Below are 24,600 nucleotides of genomic sequence, written 5' to 3' on the forward strand. Positions count from 1 at the left end.
CACAGCTTTGTCTCACATTTTCACTTAATTTAGCAGCATTGCTTTGACACCAACCAGCATAGAGTCTCCACCGGCGGTGCAACTCGAGGTATTAAAAGGCTGGTGCTGTCAGTCTGATTCCACAGATTAGAGAAATTTGGTGACTTTGGGGAGAATCTGTGCTTTTTTTTCTGCAACACGTTGAAACATTGAAATATTCTAGCCAAAACAAGCAAGTTTAGAAGGAAAAATCTAACTTTAAATGACGTTTTAAAGGCAGATTTAGATGAAAAAGTTAGAACGAAAGCACTAAGATGCTACTAATTAGAAGTCTTAACTCCACAACTCCTCATTATCCGTCGTCATTCCACACAAGATCAGATACGAAGCTTTTTTTATGATTCATCAGGATTCCACTTGTTTTTCTGGCTTTTTTGGAGTGTTTAGAGTTACTCTGCTTTCTCCATGATGGAGGAAGAGAAGCCTTCACGAGGCGCTCTTGAACATTTCATTTGGGTCTGACTGTTTAATTTTTAAAATGATCAACAGCTACGCTGGAAAAAAAGCATTGATTTCTGTGCTGCATGAAATGCCTAATAAATTAAAATCAACTGGATGGTAAATCAGAAGAAACTCATTAAATAAAAAGCCAACATGTGCTTTACTGAGGCCACAGTTTTAGCCACAACTACATTACTGTTATCTCCAATCGCAGCTCCATCTTCCCTCAGGTTGGATGGGGGGGGGGGGGGGGGGGGGGGGGGCATGCATGAAGTTGGCTGAGTCTGACCACACCACCAACCTGCCTCCACGGGCCCTGCAGCCTGATCTGCTCCACTTTCCACCTCCTCCCATTAAAACATTACATAGATATCAGTTTTTGTTCCAGCTGCTGCTAACAGCTGATGACGACTTGCACCTTGGCAGAAAATGCAAATCTGGGTTTGAATAAATAAATAAACAAACAACAACAGGATGCGGTTTTCTAATAAATTCAGACTCTAGGTGTCTGCAGAGGTGGCAGTCACGCAGCTGTGATTTATTTCTGTTTTAATTATTAGCGTTCGGCTAATGACTTTCCTGTGGTGAACTACAACAAATCACTTCCACAGGATGTGTGTGGTGCGCTGTTTTTATTTAGCCGGGGGGAACGGAGAGGAAGTAAAACGAGAAGTGGAGGATCTGTGTGGGAAGAAAGAGGTCACTGTATGCCAAAGCAATTACCTTTCTCACCCAGGGCTCTGCCAACACTCTACATAGAGGAGAGACAAAGAGAGGTCAGAGAGGAAGTAAACGTACATGTGGTCAAGTGCTCCAAACTTCTCCTGGAGTTCATCCTCGCCGGTGCTCTCTGCTCCCGTGCACGTCCTTTAGGAATATTAATGCTGGATATTTGTTGCTGCAACTCCGATTAGATGATAGCATCAACTAGAGGCACCAGTTGAGGTTCACTGTACTGTGCACCTCCTGGAAGTGACTCCTTGGTTCTGACAGCTCGCCGAGTTCTGCCATCTTGGGGGATCTGTCACAGCGCCCCGCCTCCATCGCGTGCGCTCAGCCCGGGCCCAAACTCGGGAGTAGAGGTCAGGAGCACCCGGGCCGTTGGTGCCGCTGACAGCTCAGATTTATTTTTAATCCCAGTGAAGAGCGCTCACTGCACAGATCATGTGGCTCGTTAGAGTTGAGTGGCAAGCTTTTTCCACCGTCACAATCTCACACGATGGAAATGTGACAAAAATGACCTTGCTGAGGTAAAGCCCATGATTGTGAGGCAGCTGAATGGTGTTTGATTGTTATTCTGCACAGCCACTGTTGTTTCACTCGGTGTGAATTATCTTCACTTGCATCCAGAGAAAAGCCTCGTCATTTTCCTTCCATCTTAGCCTTATTAACACTTTGACCTCGGACCAATTTCCCTTCTTTTGTGCGAAGGTGAGCGTGTGCGTTGATTGTATTTGCTGGATCCACTGCCTGTTCATTTTTCACCACTTTCCTTTGGATTGGTGAAAAAAAAAGTCATTATCATTGCATCAGCAGGCACATTACATGCTATCTAAAGTGACTGCGGTCATAGAGGCAATTCTGCTGACACTCCTTCCTCTCTTCTCCCCTCTACGTCTTTGTCTCTTCCTTTATTCCTCCCTCTTTTTTGTTCTGATAGGTGCCAATTACAAAGAGTCTGGGTCGAAGCCTCTCTAGTCACTGGTGACCCTCTTGGCTAGCCATGTTGTCAACTTTCTGGCTCCGAAGTGAAAGGGATTACCTCATTTTCAGTCCTCGATGAAGAAAGAAGACCAACGCAGGAAAATTAAGAGCTTATGTGCCTGTTTCAGGGTCTGACCGCTGTTGCTTCCTGGTGAAACACAAGGTCTGGACTGTGCGGATAAACCCCCACGGGTTTTGACATTTCATACTTTTTTTTTTAATTTAGCTCCTCTTCCTGCTTCAGTGCTTTTTGGAGAGGAGCCTAAAACGATGACTCGGTGCTGCTCAGGCATACGTGGAGCGCTGGCTCTCCTGATGCTCCTGTTCACCCTCAGGGGCAGAGGCTGCTGCTGGGGGCTGAAGTCCACCTCTGGGGACCTGGAGAAGTCCCCGCACTCTGATCCAGACCCCTGGGATGGCCTGCAGAGGCACAAACGCAGCTGGGTATGGAACCAGTTCTTCGTATTGGAGGAGTACACAGGAAATGAGCCGCTCTACGTTGGCAAGGTAAGTGATGCGTTTCTGGGTCCACTTGAACCAATCTGCTGCTGCAGGAATCCGGATCTTCCTCTGGTTAAAAATACACCTGCAGGTTTACTGCACCTGTATGGCGATACAGATATCAATAACCTGTTAACCTGCAGAATCTGGGATGCAGCAGAGTTTCCGTGCATATCCCTGCTGTCCTACATAACACGCAAAACAAACATGAAGATTTCTTGCAGGAAGTCTGTGTTTCACCCTAGCCAGAATGCACAGAGAAACTTTTAGAGATCAATGTAGATGTGACAAAGTCATTTGCATCGTAATCAGTCTAGGAAAAACAACAACAACAACAACAACAAAGTATACATTACACAAATGTGTTTCTGTGCAGCAGATATTCTGCCAAGACCTAAGCAGATGGATCAAAGTGATGCCTGTTTTGGCAGGTAAATAAGCGTGAAACCCTCCCAACGACGTTTGATGTAAGGCACAAATGGTTTCGTTAATGTAGGCCCGCGCTAACAAAGTGACTAATCCTTCTTTTGTGAAATGCAGTTTCCTCATTCATCCCATTTTTCTCTGTAAAAAGCCCAATAAAGGCAGGAGACTGTAGATACATGCCCTAAACTAGATGATTAAAAACTCGTCCTGGATTGCACTGAAGTTTTATTATAGAGTATAGCACATAAACACAATTTACACATTCTGGGAACAGTTTAGAACATTTAAATGCTGTTTGTGCCTAATTAAACCCGAAAATGTACTAAAACACACAGATAATTCTTGTTTTTAACATCCACAAAGATTTATTGGCTATTAGAAAGTGTATACATGTGTTAAATCACTTCTTGCAGATCAAACTATGAAGTATTTTCTATTCTAGAGATGGACTATAGCCTGGGTCTCAAGGTACTAAAAGGCTTAAAAAATACCTAAAAACTTGCATGTTAACTTTTTTATGTGCATTTAAAACTCTGTAAAATGTAATAAATGTGTGTTTACTCCAAAATAACTTATAAATGTTTTATAGATCAATGCATTAAATAGCGATCAGACTCATTAGCATATGTAACGCTAACTAGCATAAGCAGCTTGTTGCTGATTACAGGTGAATCACCGGTTGTCTTGAGGCTATGGCAAGCCAATTTATCACATTATAGTCAAAGGCAAGATTTTCGATGCAGATGTGCATCATTTAAAGGGGTTTAGAAGCAGTGTGCACTCTAGAAAATAACTTGCTGAATCAATAAATAAAATATTGCAAGTTTAATTTTGTTTAAAACATAACAATTGTGATGTCTTCACTTAGTCCACTTAATACTTAATGTATTTCTATTCAGTTTAACTCATTCACTGCCATCCGTTTCCTGATCAGAAAAGCCCTTCGCTGCCGGCGTTTTTCAGTGTTTTTACAGTTTTTTTTAAGAGTCACAGAACATTGCGCGCTCTATGATGATGTCAACGGCAAAACAACCAAAACAAAGAGTAGACTTAACTCTTACATCAGGAAGAATCCGCGCGTTTCGAGCCTTATCCGTTCTTTTATAATCCGTTGTTGAATTGTGATCGGCAGAAGCTTTTCCGGTTCGTGCCTCACTTTTTTACAGCAGCGGCCCAAAACGATCTCCTAACACGTGGATTTTCTGCTTCCTGATCACGTGACGTGTGACGTACGCGGATGAAGATCAGGTTTAGAGCTGGGATGTTTCTTCTCACGTTGCGGGGGCTTGTTCCAACGCCCACACTGTAAAAAAATGGCGGTGAGTAGGGTAATCAAAATATTTTAAATACCTGGTCTGATTTATTAGAAATAATAATATAGGTTTGATAAAACAAAGGCAAATTTTGTTTGCACACGTTTTCTGTTTTTAATTGTATCAATCTTGCACGAATAAAAGTATTTTAATAACATTATCCTCCATTAGCAGTTAAAAAATAACTACCAGGAGTGAAAAAAGTGAACACTCAAAGTTTATAAAGATTTAACCCATTTGTTTTAGCAGGAAGCAGCAGAAAAGGAAAGGTTTTCATATTTGCATTTCAGTTCAACAAGTTACATGTTTTAAATTTGCATTTATAAATAAAATATACAGCATAAGTGATCTAAAATGTTTTATTAGATTTGTTTTTTACATGAGATTTTACCATGTGAACAAGTTGGTTGTAATGTTGTTATGTGACTTCTTCTGAGCGTTTCTTGCACATTGATGTAAAATAACTGCAATCTAAAAGGTTAAAAGTAAGAAATTATGAACAAAAATGCAATGAATGGAAAAGCAAGTCGTTCAAGAGGAAAATCGTCCAAATTACCTTGTAACTTTATGTGCCAAGTACATAATTTGAAAAGGAGAAATTATTTGCAGGAAGTCTTATGTCCTAAGAGTACAAAAGCAACACTCAAGAAAAGATAGACAAGAGCACCTTAGAACCATTGTGTGAAGAGTGTTAAAAGCTCAACTCCTTAAAATAAATGTTAAAGTTCACTTTGTAGAGTGTAAGTGCAGCGAAACTCCTCAGCTTTTAGCACCGTTGTCTAAATGGACCGCTCCGGCAGCAGAAAAAGGCTCCGGCACGTGCAGTGCAAGCCAGATGGGTCTCGGATTGGTCTCTAGATCCCTGTTATCTTGGAGAATTTTCTGGTCTTATTATTAAATTAGTTTTCATCTTTCCGCTCATCTGCGGGATAATCGTTTCTTATCCGTCGTGTATTTGCTGGGGTCTGCTCCTGCGAGCCCATTTCCTTGCTGTTTCTGAACTGAATTAGCATCTCCTGCTGGAATTAGGAAACTGTCCTATTGTTCTCCTCCCTGGGTTTTGCCAGAGGGATGCTGGGAGGAGAGCATCTACATCACAATGAGCATATTTGTGACTCTGCTGGAGTTCAGCTAAGGGTCATTTCTTGTCCATGTGTCCATGGTGAAACATTATCATCTCTGATCCGTTTGTCTCCAGATATCTGTTGTGTCTGACTTGTAGTGGTGATGGTGGTGGGGTGGGGGCTCTGATTTATAATGTTGTGTTCATGTTTTTGCCAATTTGAAAGTAAAAAACACAATCTGAGGCCAATATCTCACTTAGAAGGGTTTTTCCTCTATACTTTTTTCTGTCTGATTGCATTTTTTGTTAGGAAATCCTGAAGGATGCGAGCAGACTGACTACATATTCACAGTCGAGATCCACTCATCTACGTTGAATTTACACAAACTCATTTGCAGGTTTCCACCCTCTTTTCGGGAATTGATTGATCAACGATATGGTGGTGTGAAAGGGTGTTTGCTCCTTAACAGATTTCTTCTGTTTCTGCTTTACTTTAGGTCACCTAAATGTTTCAGATCAGCAAACAAACGTGGATATTAAAGACAACCTGAGTACAATGTTTCAATTAAGTGACAAAGGCTTTCCAAGCCAACCTGGAACTATTCTAGACTTAATTAAAAACGGGTTTGAGGTTGTTGCCCCAGCATGGGTCCAAGTAGACAGAAAACATGACATTGGTCACTCATTGGCTAAGGTAGGGGTGTGAAGCTCATGGTTCAGGGGCCACATCCAGCCTAATCAGAAGTCATTTAGGCCGAGCTGGTACAATGATAACATAATTGCTTATAAATAACCAACGTTTGTTTGTTTTTCTTGTTGTTTTTGTTCTAAGAACACGAAACATTTTCATATTTACTGAATTATTTTCTTACAGAACAAAGCTCCTAACCCTCTTTGTTGGAGAAGTGGTAGCCTAGCTTCACCACAATAAGCTTTTGAGCCTGACCCACACAGTGTGCCCCTAGTGGAGGAAAGTTATTTCACATTTTATGCATTTTTCTTGCCATCAAATTTCATCCATATTGAACCCCTTAGTGCAGCTATACTCAAATGGAGGCCCGCGGGCCGGACGTGGGCCTCTCTTTGTGGCCCCAAACCCCAAACACACCCCACCCGCACCCCCGACAGCCGGCCGGGAGGTGTAGGATAGAGCTGAGGAAAATAATCGAATAATCAATACATCGAGATGCAGTCATAAATGATTCTGCATCATAGAAGAGTACCATGATCAATTATAGTGGAATGTAGTTTTGTTGTTTTAATGGCAGCACCAAGCCCCCACAATGCGGCTCTGAAATTGGGCCCAACCCGGAAGTACCAAAAATTGCAGTTCCACCCTCATCTGCTGGGGGCTGGTGTCAGAAGCGAGCAAATCCTCATTGACTCCCATGTTAAAAATACCAATTTCACAGCAGAAATAAACATGTTTACAGCCTGGTACCAAAACATGTTTTTGGTTTAAATGATCTAGTTTACACTCATGACAACTCTGAGGGGGGTGCATTTTTTTCTCACTCTTCTGTTTAAGTGTATTAAAAGCCTAAAATTCTGTATAATTAATGAGCATCCGACCCACGTGACCGCAGAGCTAGCTCCGTGGAAAGGCCTCAGTAGAGCCTCGGTCTGGCTTGGAAACTGCTCCAGGATTTTGAGTCTCTGTGTTTACTCCCAGACCTGTAGAATAAAATGAATCACAGCAATAGAATTGTTTAAGTATATGGCTTAGTTTGGTTATAGGCTAAAAGATCTCAAAAAGCAACACATCATGCCCGGTTGGAACTAAATACAAGGTCTAAAGCCCTGTAAGCACAAGTCAATTAAGGACCTAGGTCATGATTCAGCAATTGGGTGTGGGTCAGATCTTGAAGGAAAATGTCTGACCGTTGACCTTAAACAGGTCAGTCATGCTGGAAAACCCTCGAATGTGGCCAAAATACAACAATTCTGTAAAAAAAGACCAGGACAGCAATAAGACAGACTCCTTACCAGCTATTATAAATGCTCAGTTACAGATTTCACCACTTTGAGTGTTATTTTCTGTCAAGTTTATGAGGCCTTAGCTGATTTCAGACATTTAAGCGAGAAAAAAAATCTGTACATTTATAAGGCCTAAAGCTTTTTGTCCCCCCCAGCTTTGTATTTTGCTTTGTGTCTTTGAATCAAAGACGACAACATCAGGAGTGTAAAAATCTTTTACATCTGACCTCATGTTCCGGCTCAATCCAGCCATCTTTCAGAAATACAGAAAATCTGATTCATTTGCTCCGCACGGGTGGAGCAGCCTGCCGGGGAGCTCGAGAGGCTGTCGCATTATTCGTTCCCTTAGATCAGAGTTGTCACACAGTGTGTGTTTGTTTGGCATCACAAGGGCATGCTGCTGCTGTAAAATATCTAGGTGGGACACCCTGACCCGGAGCGACATGCAAGGTCCTGCCATGTCGAGAAAATGACCTTAATAGAAAATAATTCTTTGTGTTGCTTCTGAAATGAGAGAAAGAAAACCAGAGGATGATGCGGCTGCAGCAATATTTTATTTTGGGGGATTTCCAGGCAAAAACAGTCAAGGAAACACGCCGTGAGCAGTAATCACTTTTGTCAGATGTGTCTGTGAATCTAACATAACAAATAATAGGATCCTGTGTCCAAACAAAAGGCGCAGTCCCCGCATGACTCGGCCCGCCGCATGGCTGGAAGCAAAGGGGAACATGATCCAGTTGGTAGGAAACGGGAAGTCATCACTTTGGGCTGACTGCTCTCTTTGCATCTGCAGTCGGTGTGGCTTTAATGCATTCTGTCAGATTGTGAATCTCACAACCAAATCTCTCATTACGCCTTGGCACCCAGCCCCGGGTAAAGCACGCTGGCCTGGAATCAGCTGCAGTCGCGTCGAGCTGGTGGAGACCTACATTAAAAAACCTCCAACTAAACAGCCTCCGCCACAAATTGGTGATGCTCGTATTTAAACAAGCGAAAGCGCCGTGGCGAGTCAGCCACTTAACAAACATCGGCAGTTCTGGTAAACATCATGCTATTAACACTTTCTGCAGGGTGGTGTCAGACTAAATATTTGCAAAGCATCTGCTGAGTAAGGAATGTTCAAAGGCAATGTTTGCTCCACCCAAAGAAAAATACCGTGTTGATATTGTTAATGCATGAAGACGTCTTGCTTCAGATGATTGTTTTTTATCAGTTTGATGCATAAATAAGGCTAGAAGTTACTGAGTTACTGTACATGTGAGCAAAGAGATACTTATTCACAGAGACATCCTATAAATGCACAGTCTTAGTAACCGTCCTCATAACAGGAGCTGGTTGTATTCAGCATGTTCTTGCCTCTGTGTGTGTGTGTGTGTGTGTGTGTGTGTGTGTGTGTGTGTGTGTGTGTGTGTGTGTGCGTGCGTGCGTGCGTGTGTGTGTGTGTGTCTATCCATCTTCTGTACAGACATGACGCTTTACTTGCTTCTGACAGGTCAGACGGTGTCAGATTTTATTAAATCTACTAGAAAGTCATCATTGGACATTCATCTACAGCTGATTAGTGTTTGCTGTCAATCCATTTCAAGATGGCCACCAGAGCTAATCCTAAGAAAACACCCAAAAATGACAACTTTTGGAATGATTATAAATTTTGGTGGTAAGATTATACTCTGAGAAATAATCACGGTTTCACGATTACCATCATTATTTTACATAAATTGGCATCACATATGTATCAACATAAATAAATCACACACACACACACACACACACACACATTTAACAGTGTTGATGAAGTGCGGAATTACATTCTATTAAGGTTTTGAACTATTTATTGGTGCTTTTCAGAGATTCTGCTTCATTTGTAAAATCCAAGTAATTTCCGTAATTTTTAAATTGGAGTTTAAAACTTTTAAAACACCCTAAATTAGTTTTGCCTGATAGGCTGTTTGGAGTTTCTTAAAAAGACAAAAAGGTTAAACTTCAGACAACTGGCCAGGGTGAACACGCGACGTTTATTCGAGGGATGGAGACACCTTAATGAAATAAGATGCTACATTCCTTCTAGTGCATTTGCTATTTTGAATATCTTTCTATATCATTTCTACTTTTTCATAACTTTATTTTCAATATTGATCAGTAAGAATATCATTTGGGCAAAGATAAATTATATTCTTGTTAAGAACATAAATTACAAAGAGGTGTTGATTACATGTTAAAATGGCTTGCTGTATTGGCCTGTTGTTGCCAAATACAGAGGAAATGTAGAACAACACTGCTAAATGAACCTTTGTTCACTGGGTTGTTCTAGTATTACTGTTTAATCACTTCAATCACTAAGTTGGAGCTTATCTGTTCCCAAGGTGATCTGAGAGATGACAAAACAAGTTGGGAGTGTTGCTTTGCAGATGCACGCTCCATCACTTGAATTTCTCCATTAGCAGCTTTAGGGATCTAAAATATTCCCATTCAGGAGACTTAAAGTGCTTCCTAGGTGGAAACGGAGCAGTCCTGGCGTTGCTGCTGGTTCTGCTTCTTCGCTTTTGCTTTGCTCGGTGCAGATAGCGCTATTGTCTTTTTTTAATTTGCGTTATTGGAGACGTTATTTACCGTGGTATGACCGCACCGTTTCACACTGTGGTTAATAGTCAAACCGGTTCATCTCTGCAACCGTAATGACAACAACTCATTAAGTTTTGAATGTACTGAGCTTAAAGTTGTTGTTGCCAAATATACCGTATTTGCTACCACATATTTATAAGTTTCTTAAACCATTGTCTCTTTACCAGGATTAGTACTTTCCTAAAACCTCTGTACGAGACTTCTCACCCCTTGTGGAAGTAGTACTGCAGCAGACACGTGCCCGTTGTACAGATTAGGATAAAAAAGATAAAATGTCTTTATTATCTTTGAATACATGCACAGTGAGATTGAAAGCACACCTTTCACAGTTCACCACAATGTAAAAAAGAACATAACTGTAAAAAACAAACAAAAAAAACCCACAAACTATAATTAACCATTATATATATATATATATATATATATATATATATTTTTTTTTTTTTCATGCATCTGGATTTAAAAGGTCCATACTTTTCCCCACCACGAAGTGTTTATATTATTTCATGTCTTTTGATTACTGTTGGAGTTAACTCTGTTACCAGAATATCTCACAAATAACCAATTAACTTTTTGATTCAACCCAATTCAAGATGGCTACCACAGAATATCAGTGTTAACAAGTGCAAAAATGGCTACAACTCAATCAGTTTAATAAATTTTTAGTTCAAATAGAGTATGCTGGTATTTTAGGTTATACACAGCACACACTCTGAAGATTTATTGATTTGGCAACAACTTTGCAATAAAACCTTGACACCAACTTTTGAGTCAACTAGTTGCAAACATATCTCATGCACCATTTAACAAATCCTAATTAAACTGTCAGTAGCAAGTCATTGGATCTGTAATGGATTCATTGTAGTCATCCTCATTCAAGATGGCCGTTACAATGAATTAATGTTTTTAAAAACAAATGTTGCTATAATTGAGTCAATTTAGTCAATTTGAAGTCAATCCAATTCAAGATGGCCACCACATCTAACCAACATAGTGAACTAGATATGGCTCTAACTCAGTCACTTCATTTTTCTTTCCCCACGTTTCCCTCCTACTGGTTGAAAGCAGATTTACAGCTGTTGTAAACAACCCTGCAGCAGCCTGATGTAGCTAGCTCTAAGAGAGTCAACGCTAACACAAAACAACTGATAGTAAATAAGCCACAAATTAAAAAGATCCACACTTTTGGATGAAAAATGTATTACTCACAAATCCAGTAGCAACAAAGCCAGGTCACCATCAGTCCATTATTTCATAGCCCCAAATGAGTGTAGACCGATGTTCACTCTGGTTTTAGGTCTTTGCTTTGTCTCCGAAGACATTACTCTTACTTTTACTTCCAGGCTCCACCATGATGCCAGCAAAAAAGCAAATGTTTTCATCTTTTTTGTGCCTTTTTTTTGACAGTTAGCACACTGAAAAAGCCAACTGCTAGCCTATCTGTACTGTAAATAACTATTGCTGTGCAGCAGGTAGAGAACTCCCACTAGTGCACCTACATGTGCCAGTTTCTGGTCAGCAGAAGAAGAGTGCTGTCCAGTCAGAAGTTGGTCAAGTTTCTGCTTCAAGAATCACTGAAACTAGTTTTAAAGCAATAGCTTAAAGTGTTAAAAACTATTTGGCGTTGCTTTAAATTTGGCATGGTAGTAGATGTGAGCGCCATCTTTTTTGAGTGCTAACAGTTCAATTAACATAAATGATCTTAGTTTGTGAGAATTACAATAATTTGTAAGACACATCTCAGTTCACTACTTTAATTATGGCATAAATTATATTTTTAATGCAAAAAGTAATGCAAAGTATGCATTAGTCATTTTTTACTTCGCAATAAGAATTCAAGGTCTAAAATACAGTAATTCTGTTTAATAATCAAACAATATGCACCACGGGGTGCAGGGCAATCCCACAGATAATTACACTGGAGTGGGCATAATATGCTACTGTGCAGTCTACTTCATTAGCATTCTATGTGGCGTTTACTGTCAAATGGGTTAGAATCATAGAGCACAGGGCACTGCTGTAAAGGTCAGCCTCAGCAGTGCCTACTCACACTTTCTGGTGCCATAAACACGCTGGCACGGCGGCAGCTGAGGAGTAGTGAGAGCAGCTTGTTGAGCCAGAGAGGAGGGTGATTCAAGCTGACAGGAGGGGGACATCATACACCGATACCCAGGGACAAAGCGCTCACATTGCGAGCAGCTCATGAAGCATCCTGGGGGCCTGTGGGAGGGTGGGAAAGCCTTTATCTGAGCCCGGGATTCAGACAGGATAAAAACAGCAGTGAAAACCAGACAAGAGGGTAGTTATCAGCGGGGAAGGATGGAGAACAGCAAGAGGAACATTGTTTACACTCCCATATGTACTGTAGGGGGCTGGACTCGACATCGCCTAGGCAACTTTTAAGATGTGAAGTTCAAGTGAAAGTCCAGAGGGAGGTCAGGACGCAGTGGCGGCGGTGCAATTTATACAAAGAGAAAACAAGCTGTGAAGAGTTGTTGTTTTATCTCAGCAAGCCTCAAACTCTGGCCTCAAATGAGTTTCCTAATAAAGGAGTTTTATTTATAACAAAGGAAGAGACTGGAGCTGAAAACGAGGCGGTGAACAATAACAGAATCATCAACTTATTTTAGCAAGAGCTGAGTTGACTTCAGCTAATCCCTGATTCCCAACAAGACAGTTGATAAATGGAGAAGAAGCCAAAAGTGATAGGAACTGCTCTGCTCTGGGTGGCTGCCTGTTGGAGTAGCTCTGTTGACTCTATGTAAGTTTTGCCCTTTCTTGGACATTTTTTCTTCTAGTTTTTTCAAGAAAAATTGTATTTTTTGGACATTTTACTTTTCTGTTTCTGGTGCTGTGAAGCTTGGAGGATTTTTACTGCTATTTTTTTCACTTTTTGAGCATTTGTTATGATGCGTAGCCATGGCAACAAGCTGGTTTACAATCGGGAGCAGCTGATTAACATTGGAAAGGCTGAAATAATATCTTAACTGAAGCCACAAATCCCAAATGAGCTAACTGCTGGTTACATCTACAACTAAAACCAGCAGAGACTGGACACTGTGGGACACCGCCAGTGTGGCAAGGTGACAAAACCCTGCAGCCGACACCAAGAGGTTCACTAATGAACACATGTGTACCATGCTATTTTTATTATTCTGGTTGTTGTTCTGGTTGGGTTTCTTGGCTCTGAGGGGTATCTTGGCAAAAAGGGAACACTCCTGGAAGTAGCCTGGCTAAGACTTGTAAGTAAAAATTGTGTTACTATAAAAATCTATGGCTTTGCTTTATGTTGCATAACCCATCTGGGTCCATATAACCTGTTTATAGAGACGTTATCAAATATCGCACATAAACGTTACTCTTTTGCATTTATCTGGATTTAGGGTTAGGATCGTTGTCATTTTGGTGATGTCCGTGATGTATTGACACCACATGGAGTTGCACCGATTGCAATAAACCATTCAAGCTCTGAGTTCCACTTAACTCATTTGCCACTGACAGTCCACAGAAAGTGGAGATTCACCACAATTCACACCTTTATGATGATTGAACAAGTTTATAATGTTTCGGTTTCGGACATGAAAACGTTTTATGTCACTTTGTGTTCCGACTGGTTTGGTTTTTCGAGGTGGTCTAATCAACACATTATTTACAGGTTTGGTAAATGGTAAATGGCCTGTATTTGTATAGCGCCTTCTAGAGTCCTGGGACCCCCCAAGGCACTTTACAACACAATCAGTCATTCACCCATTCACACACATTCACACTCTGGTGGGGATGAGCTACGATGTAGCTACAGCTGCCCTGGGGCGCACTGACATAGGCGAGGTGGCTGACCATTGGCGCCACCGGTATCTCCGACCTCCACCAGCAGGCAAAGGGGGGTTAAGTGTCTTGCCCAAGGACACAACAGCAGTATTCTCTGGTCGGAGCCGGGATCAAACCTGCAACCTTCTGATTACTGGACCCGCTCTCCCTCCTGAGCTACTGCTGTCCCACCTTGTTAAACTCTTACGGAATGGTGAAATCTACCTCTAACCCAATTTTATAGAAAAAAAAGACAAGAAACCAGTTGAGTTTCTGACAAAGGGTCACTCATGTCTTGAATGTTTGTTTTTATGGTTTGTCTTTTGACAACCAGGATTTACTGGCTCTACCTCTCTCTCACCTCCTGGCAACACCCTCTAATTTATGATGGTCTGTTTGTACCTCTTGAAGCAGAGATGTATCATTTTTCCATTTGGTTTTTTGTTTAGGATAGATCCGCCACATAGCAGCTGTAAATCAATTAAACATTAAGGGATAAGGTGGGCCGGAGATGCCGGGGTAGTTAGAGGAAATATTCTTTTTAAGTTGTCTGCCTGGATCTTATTTTAGAAGCATATTTTAGTCTGGATTTGGAGGTTGCAGTCCTGAAGTGCTGATGTATTGATTTTATTTTTTTCAACATGCCCAACAGGTCTGATTCTGAATAATTCAGGAGCGGTCCTCTGCCTGTGCTGGGCGTAAAGATGTATTATGAATACTCACAAAAGCTATGTTTTCAGATCTTCCTATTTTTCCTCTTCAAAGTGGAAATCAGGTGACAATAACATTAGGTATGATGGCGTTATCAAGCTCTCCCCACCGCTTTGAATAAAGTCAGCATGGTGAATCCCAGCTGCGCACGATCTAGGATTGGCTGAAGTTTTAACACTTTTGACCCCCAGATGACGGACTGAAGGACTGTTTCTGTGAAGTGTGAACACGTTTAGGCTGGACTTCCTTTAATGGAGAAGATACCATCTAAAAAGAAGCTGTTTGATTGGCTGAAATCCACTGAAAAAGCAACGAGGATGTATAGAAAGGGTGTGTATTTTTTTTACAAACATACGTTCCACATGAGTATTAGTGTCAAATGAGAGAAATCTCAACAACACAAGAAAGATGATGCTTTTCACATTTTCTTAACCTTATGCATTTTAAAAGCTATGAAGACTGTAAGGATATTGAATTTTCCATTTCTATGATATCTGTTTCCCTCCAGAAACCTCCAGGTAGATGCTCATTATGTTGAGTGCGTTCTGAGATTGATTTGTTTTGAATAACCCGCTGCTTCTGATGGGATTCTTGTTTGAAGTCTATAAAAGCTGCAATAGATTTGCTTCCGACAAACATCCAAGCTCTCCGGTAATCTGATTGTTCCCCACTTCTAGATGAAGTCTAATTTCAGAAATATTCATCTGAACAGACCTCCTTTTCTCAGGAAGAAGTCAGATAGGTTTTTGTGTTTTCAGAAACTAGAATTTTTTTCTACAAGCTAAACAATCTTAAAGTGACAGTGTGTCATTTCCCTGGTGAGGGGGGGGGGGGGGGGGGGGGGCTGTACACATCAAAACCCTTGCAAGCGATCAACATTTTTGTGTTTGGGGAAGATCTTACCAATGAATGGCCATCCCTGGGAATTTTTGAATGAGTTCTTCGTCAGATCGTTCAACCTCCAGCAAAATGACAAGTACACTAGACTCTCTTTTTTCACTGGCAACGGGTGAAGAGGTAAATGTGTAAAATGTTTATGAATGGCGAAAGTTTTTTAACTGCTTGTTACAATTCTTTTGTCCTCACGGGCTCCTGTAGAAGGGAGCATTGCATCTTGTATTGGGTAATACCAAAGACTTTGAAAAAATGGGACCCAATGCCTCCCTGCTTGACACTCAGCATTAAGGGGTTGGAGTTAAACCACCAAATAGTTCCGGAGCGCGGCTTGTCTGAAGCTCACCGCTCCCCCAGGGGATGGGTCAAATGCGGAGAATAAATTTCGCACACACACCTGTGTGTGTGACAACTAATGGGACTTTAATATGGTGTCGCCAAGAGACACACCCCTTCTTTCCATCGGCTGCGAAAGCGGTCGTGCAACGTTATGGCGGTGTTTTACCTGCAAGCTCATTCCTAACTGGGGACAATTCAGACTCCTGCTGTCATAAATAATAGTTTTAATTGGATGCAAGTATCTAGGATGCTAAAGCTCACTGATCAGGAATCGCAATTGGTTTGTTGGTCATGATAGTCATCCATATCACAGTGTAATGTAGTCCTAGTTAAAATCGTACTGTACAAATAACATCTGTACCATAATAAATGGGGTCATGTGACAGTGCTGTGGGGCTCAGTATCACATCTACTGGTATTTGCTTTCACACACAGTTATACATCTGAAGTAGGAGGTGTATAATTCTGAATCAAGGGGAAATACGTAAACACATTATCTCACATTAACCTGATTACACAGAGTAATCTGCTGTCATGTATGAGTGTACACATGTACTTTTGTTTAAAACGAAGCTCTATACCACACACACACACACACACACACACACACACACACACACACACACACACACACACACAATTTCTATTTAACTCCCACCCTTTCTCTTCTAGACATTTACCATCCAATAGATGAAGGGACCCTAATATGCTAAAATGGGGGGTGCATTGGCCACCTCTCACTGTAATTAAATTCCCTCGTAATGAATCATAGCCCCTAATCCTAAAACAGCCCATATTTCCACTGGGAGGGGAAATGACCTACATGTTTTGGCAAAGCTCTTTGGATAGTATTCCTCCTGCTGCTTTCTGTCTCAGAAGCAAGACAAACCTTTCCGAGGTACGTTAAAGACATCGTGCCTAAATCCATACCAGTGTTGTTTTCATTTATGTCACACAGAACAAAGTAGAGAAGGGAAAAACATCCAAACAGGCTGCAGTTTGTGGGTTTCCTCTTAATAACACGGTCAAACATCGCTTTCTTTAGCCGCTTCTCGCTCGGCTAATGTGTTGTGTCTTGAATAGCAATGTGTTGTGCAACGGCTCATTGCTTTGTGGAGAGGAATGTGTGCATAAAGCACAAGGTAATTAGGGTATTGTATGAGCGAGTCAGCGGGCTAATGTGGGTGATTCACTACGGTGCTGCCGTACCTTTGCTCTTTGAGGTGTATTTTATCATTTGCAGACAATGTTGGTCGCAGCCCAAGATGCTGTCAGGGGTTTCATTGTGTATAAAAAGCAGCTGGCAGCAAGAGAACGCAAATATAACACCAAGTGTGTTTTTCTATTTAAAATGCCGTCAGATGGAGAAAAGATTCAAGTCAGCAGGAGTGGAGGAAAGTCCATTAATTATGATTTCTATCTTTGTTTTGTGTGTGAATTACTGTGTTCAATTCATTAGTCTTCCGTATTTAATCACCCAGAGCCATTAATTGAATTACAGAATGCCATAATTCAGCTTTTAATTTGTGTCTTTTGGCTTAGCCAAACAATAACGATGCATAATCAAACACAATACTGTTTGAAAGCTGTTTTTAAGCTGGCAGACAGCTATTTGGTAAATTTCAGTCTTCATACATGTCATTTCTGAAAGAAACATGTTTACATCTTTTGCTAACATGCACAGGCACCTAGTCTTGATATATTTCCAATTCTTTAAACATCTAGCCAGAATGTGTATTGCTTTGGTTTGGTTTTATTGCCAAAGGGAACAAAATAATTCACATTTATGATTTTTTACCTTTGAACCTGTGCTTGAGCACCGTAAGGGAAAGGTGGACATTCGATATTATCGGCCTGTCAATATCACTTTTTTTTTTTTAACGTGTCCTGTCTGGCTGTGAAGCAAGCAGAATTGATGTCTGAATGCTGGTGACAAGCCTTACTGTCAGGATTTGATGTGGTAGGATGTTTTAGGACCCAAAAATGCAGAAAACCAGATGAACGAGGCAGGAGGTGGATGATGAAAATAAAATCCTTTATTAGGAGTAGTCCAAGAAGCAGGGAGCCCAAACCAAAAAATCCAAAAATCTAAACTGAGTAATCAAAAACTTCAGAGAACTAGAAACACTGGAATCACTAGAAGCTAGGAACAGGAACGAGACGAGGCTGACAAGAACAACAACGCTGACAAACAACAATGGACCGACAAGAACACAGAGACAGACAGGGCTTAAATACACTGGGAGGAGCAATCAGGGAAACAGGAAGCAGGTGTGTGGGGTGAGCTGCTGGAGGGAAGGCAGGTGACACTATTCAACTCAATGGGGAAAACAGAAACAGAGGATGGCAAATACCTTAACACAAAACTAAACAACAATTTCCTAAAGACAGAGGGAAGGACTAACACAAACTAGCTGGAGGAGGACATGGTACATACACACACACTGAGCTGGGGACAACGAGGCTGGAGCTGACCTGGGAGGAAACAGTAAAAGATAACATCAGACACTAGACTGACACACAAACTGACACACAGAAACTGACACAGAAAAAGGACACAAGAGGGCGCCAAAGGGCTACAACATAAGACACATAACAGGGATGCAGACAAGGACACATGAGGGCTTTAAGAGAGCACAAGGGGAGCTGGGGGAACAAAGGGACACAAGAGGGAATCTAGAGAGGGATGGAGGACACCAGGAGGAACATAAAGGAAGGGGGCTGACGCAGACCATGACAGTACCCCCCCCTCAAAGGGCGAATCCCAGACGCCCACAGGAACCAGGAGCAGGGCGGGAGGAGGGGGACCCGGAGGGAGGGCCCAGAAGAACCGAGGGACCACAGGAGAGGCGGCAGGGATCAGCAGAGTGAGGAGGCCTGCCCCTGCGGCAGATGAGGAGGCAACGGGCCCTGGGAGGCTGGCGCCTGGGGCAGATGAGGAGACGAGGATGGACCCTTGGGGGTCGGCGCCTGGGGCAGATGAGGAGACGAGGATGGACCCTTGGGGGCCTGCGCCTGGGGCAGACGAGGAGGTGACGACAGTCCCTTGGAGGGCGGCGCCTGCAGTAGAGGCGCCCCGCAGGCCGGGCCGGGGACACAGGCTGGACCGGCGCGACCCCCAGAATCACCACCGGAACCAGAGACAGAAGAGACATCAGACCAGAGGCGACGTCGTCAGACGAGCCGACATCAGGAGAGGCGACGTCGTCAGGCGAGCCGACATCAGGGGAGGCGACGTCGTCAGGGGAGGCGACGTCGTCAGGCGAGGCAACGTCGTCAGGCGAGGCGACGTCGTCAGGCGAGGCGACGTCGTCAGGCGAGGCGACGTCGTCAGGCGAGGCGACGACTTTGGACATGTCGTCATCAGGGGCGTCGACTTCGGAACAGGAAGGGGCGTCGACTTCGGAACAGGAAGGGGCGTCGACTTCGGAACAGGAAGGGGCGTCGACTTCGGAACAGGAAGGGCCGTTGACCACCATCGACTTCGGGTCCAGATGGATGGGCTGGACCGGAGCCTCTTGGACAGGCTGGGCCGGGACCGGGACCTCTTGGACCTCATCAGTCAAAGCAGGACGCGATGCGACCCTCGGGACCACCGCCGGAGCAGGAGGCGATGCGTCCACCGGGACCACCGCCGGAGCAGGAGGCGATGCGTCCACCGGGACCACCGCCGGAGCAGGAGGCGATGCGTCCACCGGGACCACCGCCGGAGCAGGAGGGTTGCGGCGTCGTCGGCGTGGTTTTTCTTGGCTCAGCTGAGGTATGGAGAGGACACTGGCAGGAATTGAGGAGGAATGACAGCCCACCGGAGAGTAAGTGGTGGCGCTGTCAGGACCTGGTGAGGGTGTGGCGGTGTAACTCATCTGAGATGCTGAGGTGGCATGAGCGACTAGTGGAGGAGGATCTCGGCCAAAAGTGCGGAGGAGCAATGCAGCAAAGTCCCAAAACGACACCGCCCTAAGATCCTCTATGTCAAAGTGGTCAGCAACCCACTGCAAGGCCTTACCCCTCAACCAAAGCACCATATACGACACCTTGTCGAACTCTGAGGATTTCAAGTCCAAACAACGGGCACAGTTCCGAATGAACTCCACACAAAGGTCTGGATCACCATCGTAATAGATCTCCTGTGTACCTGGAGTTCCCGCTGGGTCCTGTGTTGGTGTTCGGTCCATTCTGTCAGGATTTGATGTGGTAGGATGTTTTAGGACCCAAGATGCAGAACCCAGGATGACAAGAGGCAGGAGGTGGATGATGAAAATAAAATTCTTTATTAGGAGTAGTCCAAGAAGCAGGGAGCCCAAACCAAAAAATCCAAAAATCTAAACTGAGTAATCAAAAACTTCAGAGAACTAGAAACACTGGACAACACTGGAATCACTAGAAGCTAGGAACAGGAACGAGACAAGGCTGACAAGAACAACAACGCTGACAAACAACAATGGACCGACAAGAACACAGAGACAGACAGGGCTTAAATACACTGGGAGGAGCAATCAGGGAAACAGGAAGCAGGTGTGTGGGGTGAGCTGCTGGAGGGAAGGCAGGTGACACTAATCAACTCAATGGGGAAAACAGAAACAGAGGATGGCAAATACCTTAACACAAAACTAAACAACAATTTCCTAAAGACAGAGGGAAGGACTAACACAAACTAGCTGGAGGAGGACATGGTACATACACACACACTGAGCTGGGGACAACGAGGCTGGAGCTGACCTGGGAGGAAACAGTAAAAGATAACATCAGACACTAGACTGACACACAAACTGACACACAGAAACTGACACAGAAAAAGGACACAAGAGGGCGCCAAAGGGCTACAACATAAGACACATAACAGGGATGCAGACAAGGACACATGAGGGCGCTAAGAGAGCACAAGGGGAGCTGGGGGAACAAAGGGACACAAGAGGGAATCTAGAGAGGGATGGAGGACACCAGGAGGAACATAAAGGAAGGGGGCTGACGCAGACCATGACACTTACAGATTTATTCTCAGGTGGAGCATCAAAGCGTTTGCTTTTAATGTCACGCCTGATACTTAAAACTTTATTGTTATTGTTGTTGAATGCTTTGTAATTCCGACCAGACACGGAGACAGAGGTGAAAGAGAAAGGAAAAGAAAAGGTGGGTAGAGAGGGGGTGGGGTGGGGTGGGTGTGGGGTCTGCTTCTAGACCTGCAGAAAAAAAAGACAAAAAAAAAAAACAAACGGACACAAAAAAAGGGACACAACAACAATACAACAAGATCTACCTATCACTGCGTCAACTTGATGAAAAGAAAAAATATATATATATAATCAATATTGCTTAACTGAAGAATCACGATAATAAATCACAACGCATTAAGTGCCCACCATAGTCTTAAGACCTGTGTTTAACGTGCCCAAGCCCATACTTTTGAGAGCACCATGTGAGCACCTGTGTGTGTACACACGCTTGTTTATTTAAGGTTTTCCTATAGGAGCGCCCAACAGAGAGTGTCAATATCATTGTAAAGCAGGGGTGGACTGGCCATCTGTGAGTTATGGAGGTCCCCCCCCCCTCCCCACACGCACGCACGCACACACACACACACACACACACACACACACACACACACACACACACACACACACACACACACACACACACACACACACACACACACACACACACACACACCCCGCCCCGGTTAGTGCTTATGAACTAGGGCTGGGCGATGTAGAGAACCTAAGGCCTGGGGTACACCGGAGGCAAACACGTCGCGCAGCCAACGATTTTGTAAAGCCAAGTGGTCACAGAGGATGCGCCACGCCACTGAGCCATTCTTGGAAAGTCGTGCAATAGTCAAAACATCACGCGGGACTTGAGAACAGGAAGCGGGATGTGACTTTATTGTTTATACGTGATCAGACTTGCCGTTGTGTTTTGGGAGACTCTAATTCATTAACAGTGGGTAAGTACACTATTTATTAAAATATTTTAGGATAAATAGTACTTTAAAGTTGTCAAAACTGCGGTTGGGTTTGTGCCGTGAAGCCGTTCCACGTCTGTTGTAAAGCATAATGTTAGATAAAACTGATGCCTATCTTCAGGGCCTGGACGCGGCGCTCCCCGTGTGCCCACTCTCATGAACTAAAATGGCTTCTATTTAAAAATGACGGTGCGGCGCTTCCGCCTCCGGTGTGCCCCAGGCTTAAGTCTCCTCCCTTTCCGGTCGGCTCATAGGTCTCCCGAAGAACGGGAAAGTGAAAGCAACTGAACGGGGCTAAAAGAGCTATTTTCTAATCCACTTTGCCTTATGCCCTTATGCCCTTATGTACTCACTAGCAGAGCATAGCAGAGCCGGGCAGGGGGCGGAGCAAATGACCGGGCCCTTTAAACCCATAAAAGTCATGATAACATGATTTTAGCTGTAGTTAATAACCTAATATGATGTTTCTACCAGTGATGGCAATAACGCCGTTTAAAATAATGGCGTTACTAACAGCGTTCTTTTTTTGGGTAACGGAATAATCTAGTTAATTACTTTTCCCAGTGTTGCAACGCCGTTACCGTTACTGGGGACGGAAGGTTGTGCGTTACTATGTGCTTGTCGAACGTTGAGCAACAGTGTGATGCTTTCTGACCGCCATGCTTCAGCTGCAGCCAGGGAGAGAGAAGTGTCAGTTACGCACTTACAAACACGATGATGATTGGCTGGGTGGGCGGAGACCCTCAGTGTTCTCACTGTTTCAGTCACTGCATGCTGTAGACCAGGGGTGTCAAACATGCGGCCCGCGGGCAAGCGGGTTAAATCTGGCCTGCGAGATGGTTGTGTAAACTTTATTTTCATACTTTAGAATGTAGAGTGAAAATGAACTTATCTTTGTGAGCAAGTTTCCTCTGTAGTGAGTATAAATAAAACAAAGCTGCGCTCAAGGCTCACACAAGAACTTGAATCGCATCCTGAAGTTGGCCGCCACTCAGGATGTGATTTCTGATATTGATGTGCTGGTGAAAGCTAAAATATGTAAAGTAAAATGAGTCAAATATACTTTAAGTGCTGCATGAAACTGATCTAGCCATGTGATCTGTAAGCTCTTTGAATAACTAAAGAATGTTTTATTTATTGATTGATTTTATTTTATTTTTTCAAATTTTCAAGTGCACTTCAGGAGTTGTACTTGTACTATTTTGGATACACTGTCCTCAGGCTCCAGCCTTGTTTTATATTGATTGTATTAAAACAAAGAAAAATATCTGAAGTTGTTTTTAATTTACCGGTCCGGCCCACTTGGGACTAGATTCCTCGCAATGTGGCCCCTGGGCTAAAATGAGTTTGACACCCCTGCTGTAGACACAACAGAGCAGTTATGGGAATAACGCTGTTTAAAATAACTGCGTTAGTAAACAAAATATTTTTTTCAGTAACGAGCAATCTAATTAATTACTAATTATAAACTTTGACTGATTGAGGTCTTGTTAGATATCACACAGTGACCTTTTAATAGTCTAGATAAGTGTAATGTTCCTGTTAGTAGGTCCTCCTGTTAAGTGCTTATTTATTTAAATAACAAAAAAAAAAACAGTTTGGACATACATTTTATTATGTTCCAGTCATTAGTCATTAATATTTCACTATTGTAGTAATTTATAATAAATTAAGTAAGTTTAATTAAGAGGGGAACCTATTTTTCTTGTATTCTTTAATGAAAAAATTGACTAAGTAGTTATTTTTCTTGGAAATTAGTTACTTTTATAATCTCGTAACTCGGTAAGTAACTGAGTTACTTTTTTGACAAAGTAATTAGTAACTATGACTAATTACTATTTTAAAGTAATATTCCCAACACTGGTTACTACGGTGGCGGACTGGCCAGCTGTGAATTCTGGAGAATCCCAGAATGGCCGTTGTTGGCCTTCCCCCCACCCCACCTGTCAAAAATCCCCCCGGGCTGTGGGAACGTCCAGCCTCCCACAGCGCTTTAAGAGGACTGGTCATTTATCAGTCGAAATTTCCAAGATTTCTGATAAAATATCTGTCCGTCATCAGACATCTGCCATCAGCCACCCACGCAGCGCTGCCCCTCCCGATACACCGGACTCGCGCTCCATGAGGGCCACGTTCTGCACACAAGGAGCATCACTTCCGTCAGGAGCGCTGCCCATACAGCACCTTCAGTCCAGGCATATGGGAGGAAAATAGATGAGTTATGGTCGTTTGTGTTAGAGACGCCGTTCCCTCTCATCTGCCTCATTGCAGGGGCGGGCTCCCAAAGCCTGGTCCTGGGGCCCACTTGATACGGGATTAAAAACTATCTTCTATAGCTTGCATTCATTTTCTCATTCTTCCAGGGATCCATGGAAGTAGATGGGCATGACTTAGGCTTTCTGCTGAAGTGGTAGCACTACTTAAATCGTATATATTTGGCATTCAGCTGTTTCACTTGAAGAATTTAATTTACATATTCCTTCAAAGCCTCCACCTAATGACCAAATAATTGTAATTAAGGAAGTGACCTTTAATGCATTCTCTCTTTGAGATGAGGTACAGGCGTGCCCCAGAAACAATAATGAGTTGACGGTTCGGTGAGCAGCACTAACTCTCCCTTATCAGCAACTCTACATGACTTGTTTTAGTAAAATGATGCATTTATTAGCAGACTTCGGGAGGACTGAGACTCATAATTCTACAGTAACTGGATTGAAAGATCTAAATGTTTCTGAATCTATTCACTTCATTTTTGTTCTTTTGCCCCAAAGCATTCATTCAATTTCAGGGACAACAGAGATAAG

General features: G+C 43.0%; 1 protein-coding gene across 2 annotated transcripts in view; it reads left to right on the forward strand.

Annotated features, from left to right (window-relative positions):
- Window positions 1–2,140: 2,140 nt before the first annotated feature.
- cdh7a (cadherin 7a) overlaps window positions 2,141–24,600 on the forward strand; it is a 200,161-nt gene continuing 177,701 nt past the window's right edge. Inside the window, exons 1-2 of one of the 2 annotated variants that reach the window (XM_015975712.3) lie at window positions 2,141–2,347; window positions 2,429–2,691. In XM_015975712.3, coding sequence (XP_015831198.1) covers window positions 2,455–2,691 — 237 coding nt within the window. In that variant the 5' untranslated portion in view covers window positions 2,141–2,347; window positions 2,429–2,454. Of the gene's footprint in view, window positions 2,692–24,600 lie in introns of both variants that reach the window. The other variant, XM_070553097.1, reaches the window with a different exon arrangement.

Source organism: Nothobranchius furzeri, chromosome 7, assembly GCF_043380555.1.
Source record: "Nothobranchius furzeri strain GRZ-AD chromosome 7, NfurGRZ-RIMD1, whole genome shotgun sequence".
Lineage (NCBI taxonomy): Eukaryota > Metazoa > Chordata > Actinopteri > Cyprinodontiformes > Nothobranchiidae > Nothobranchius > Nothobranchius furzeri.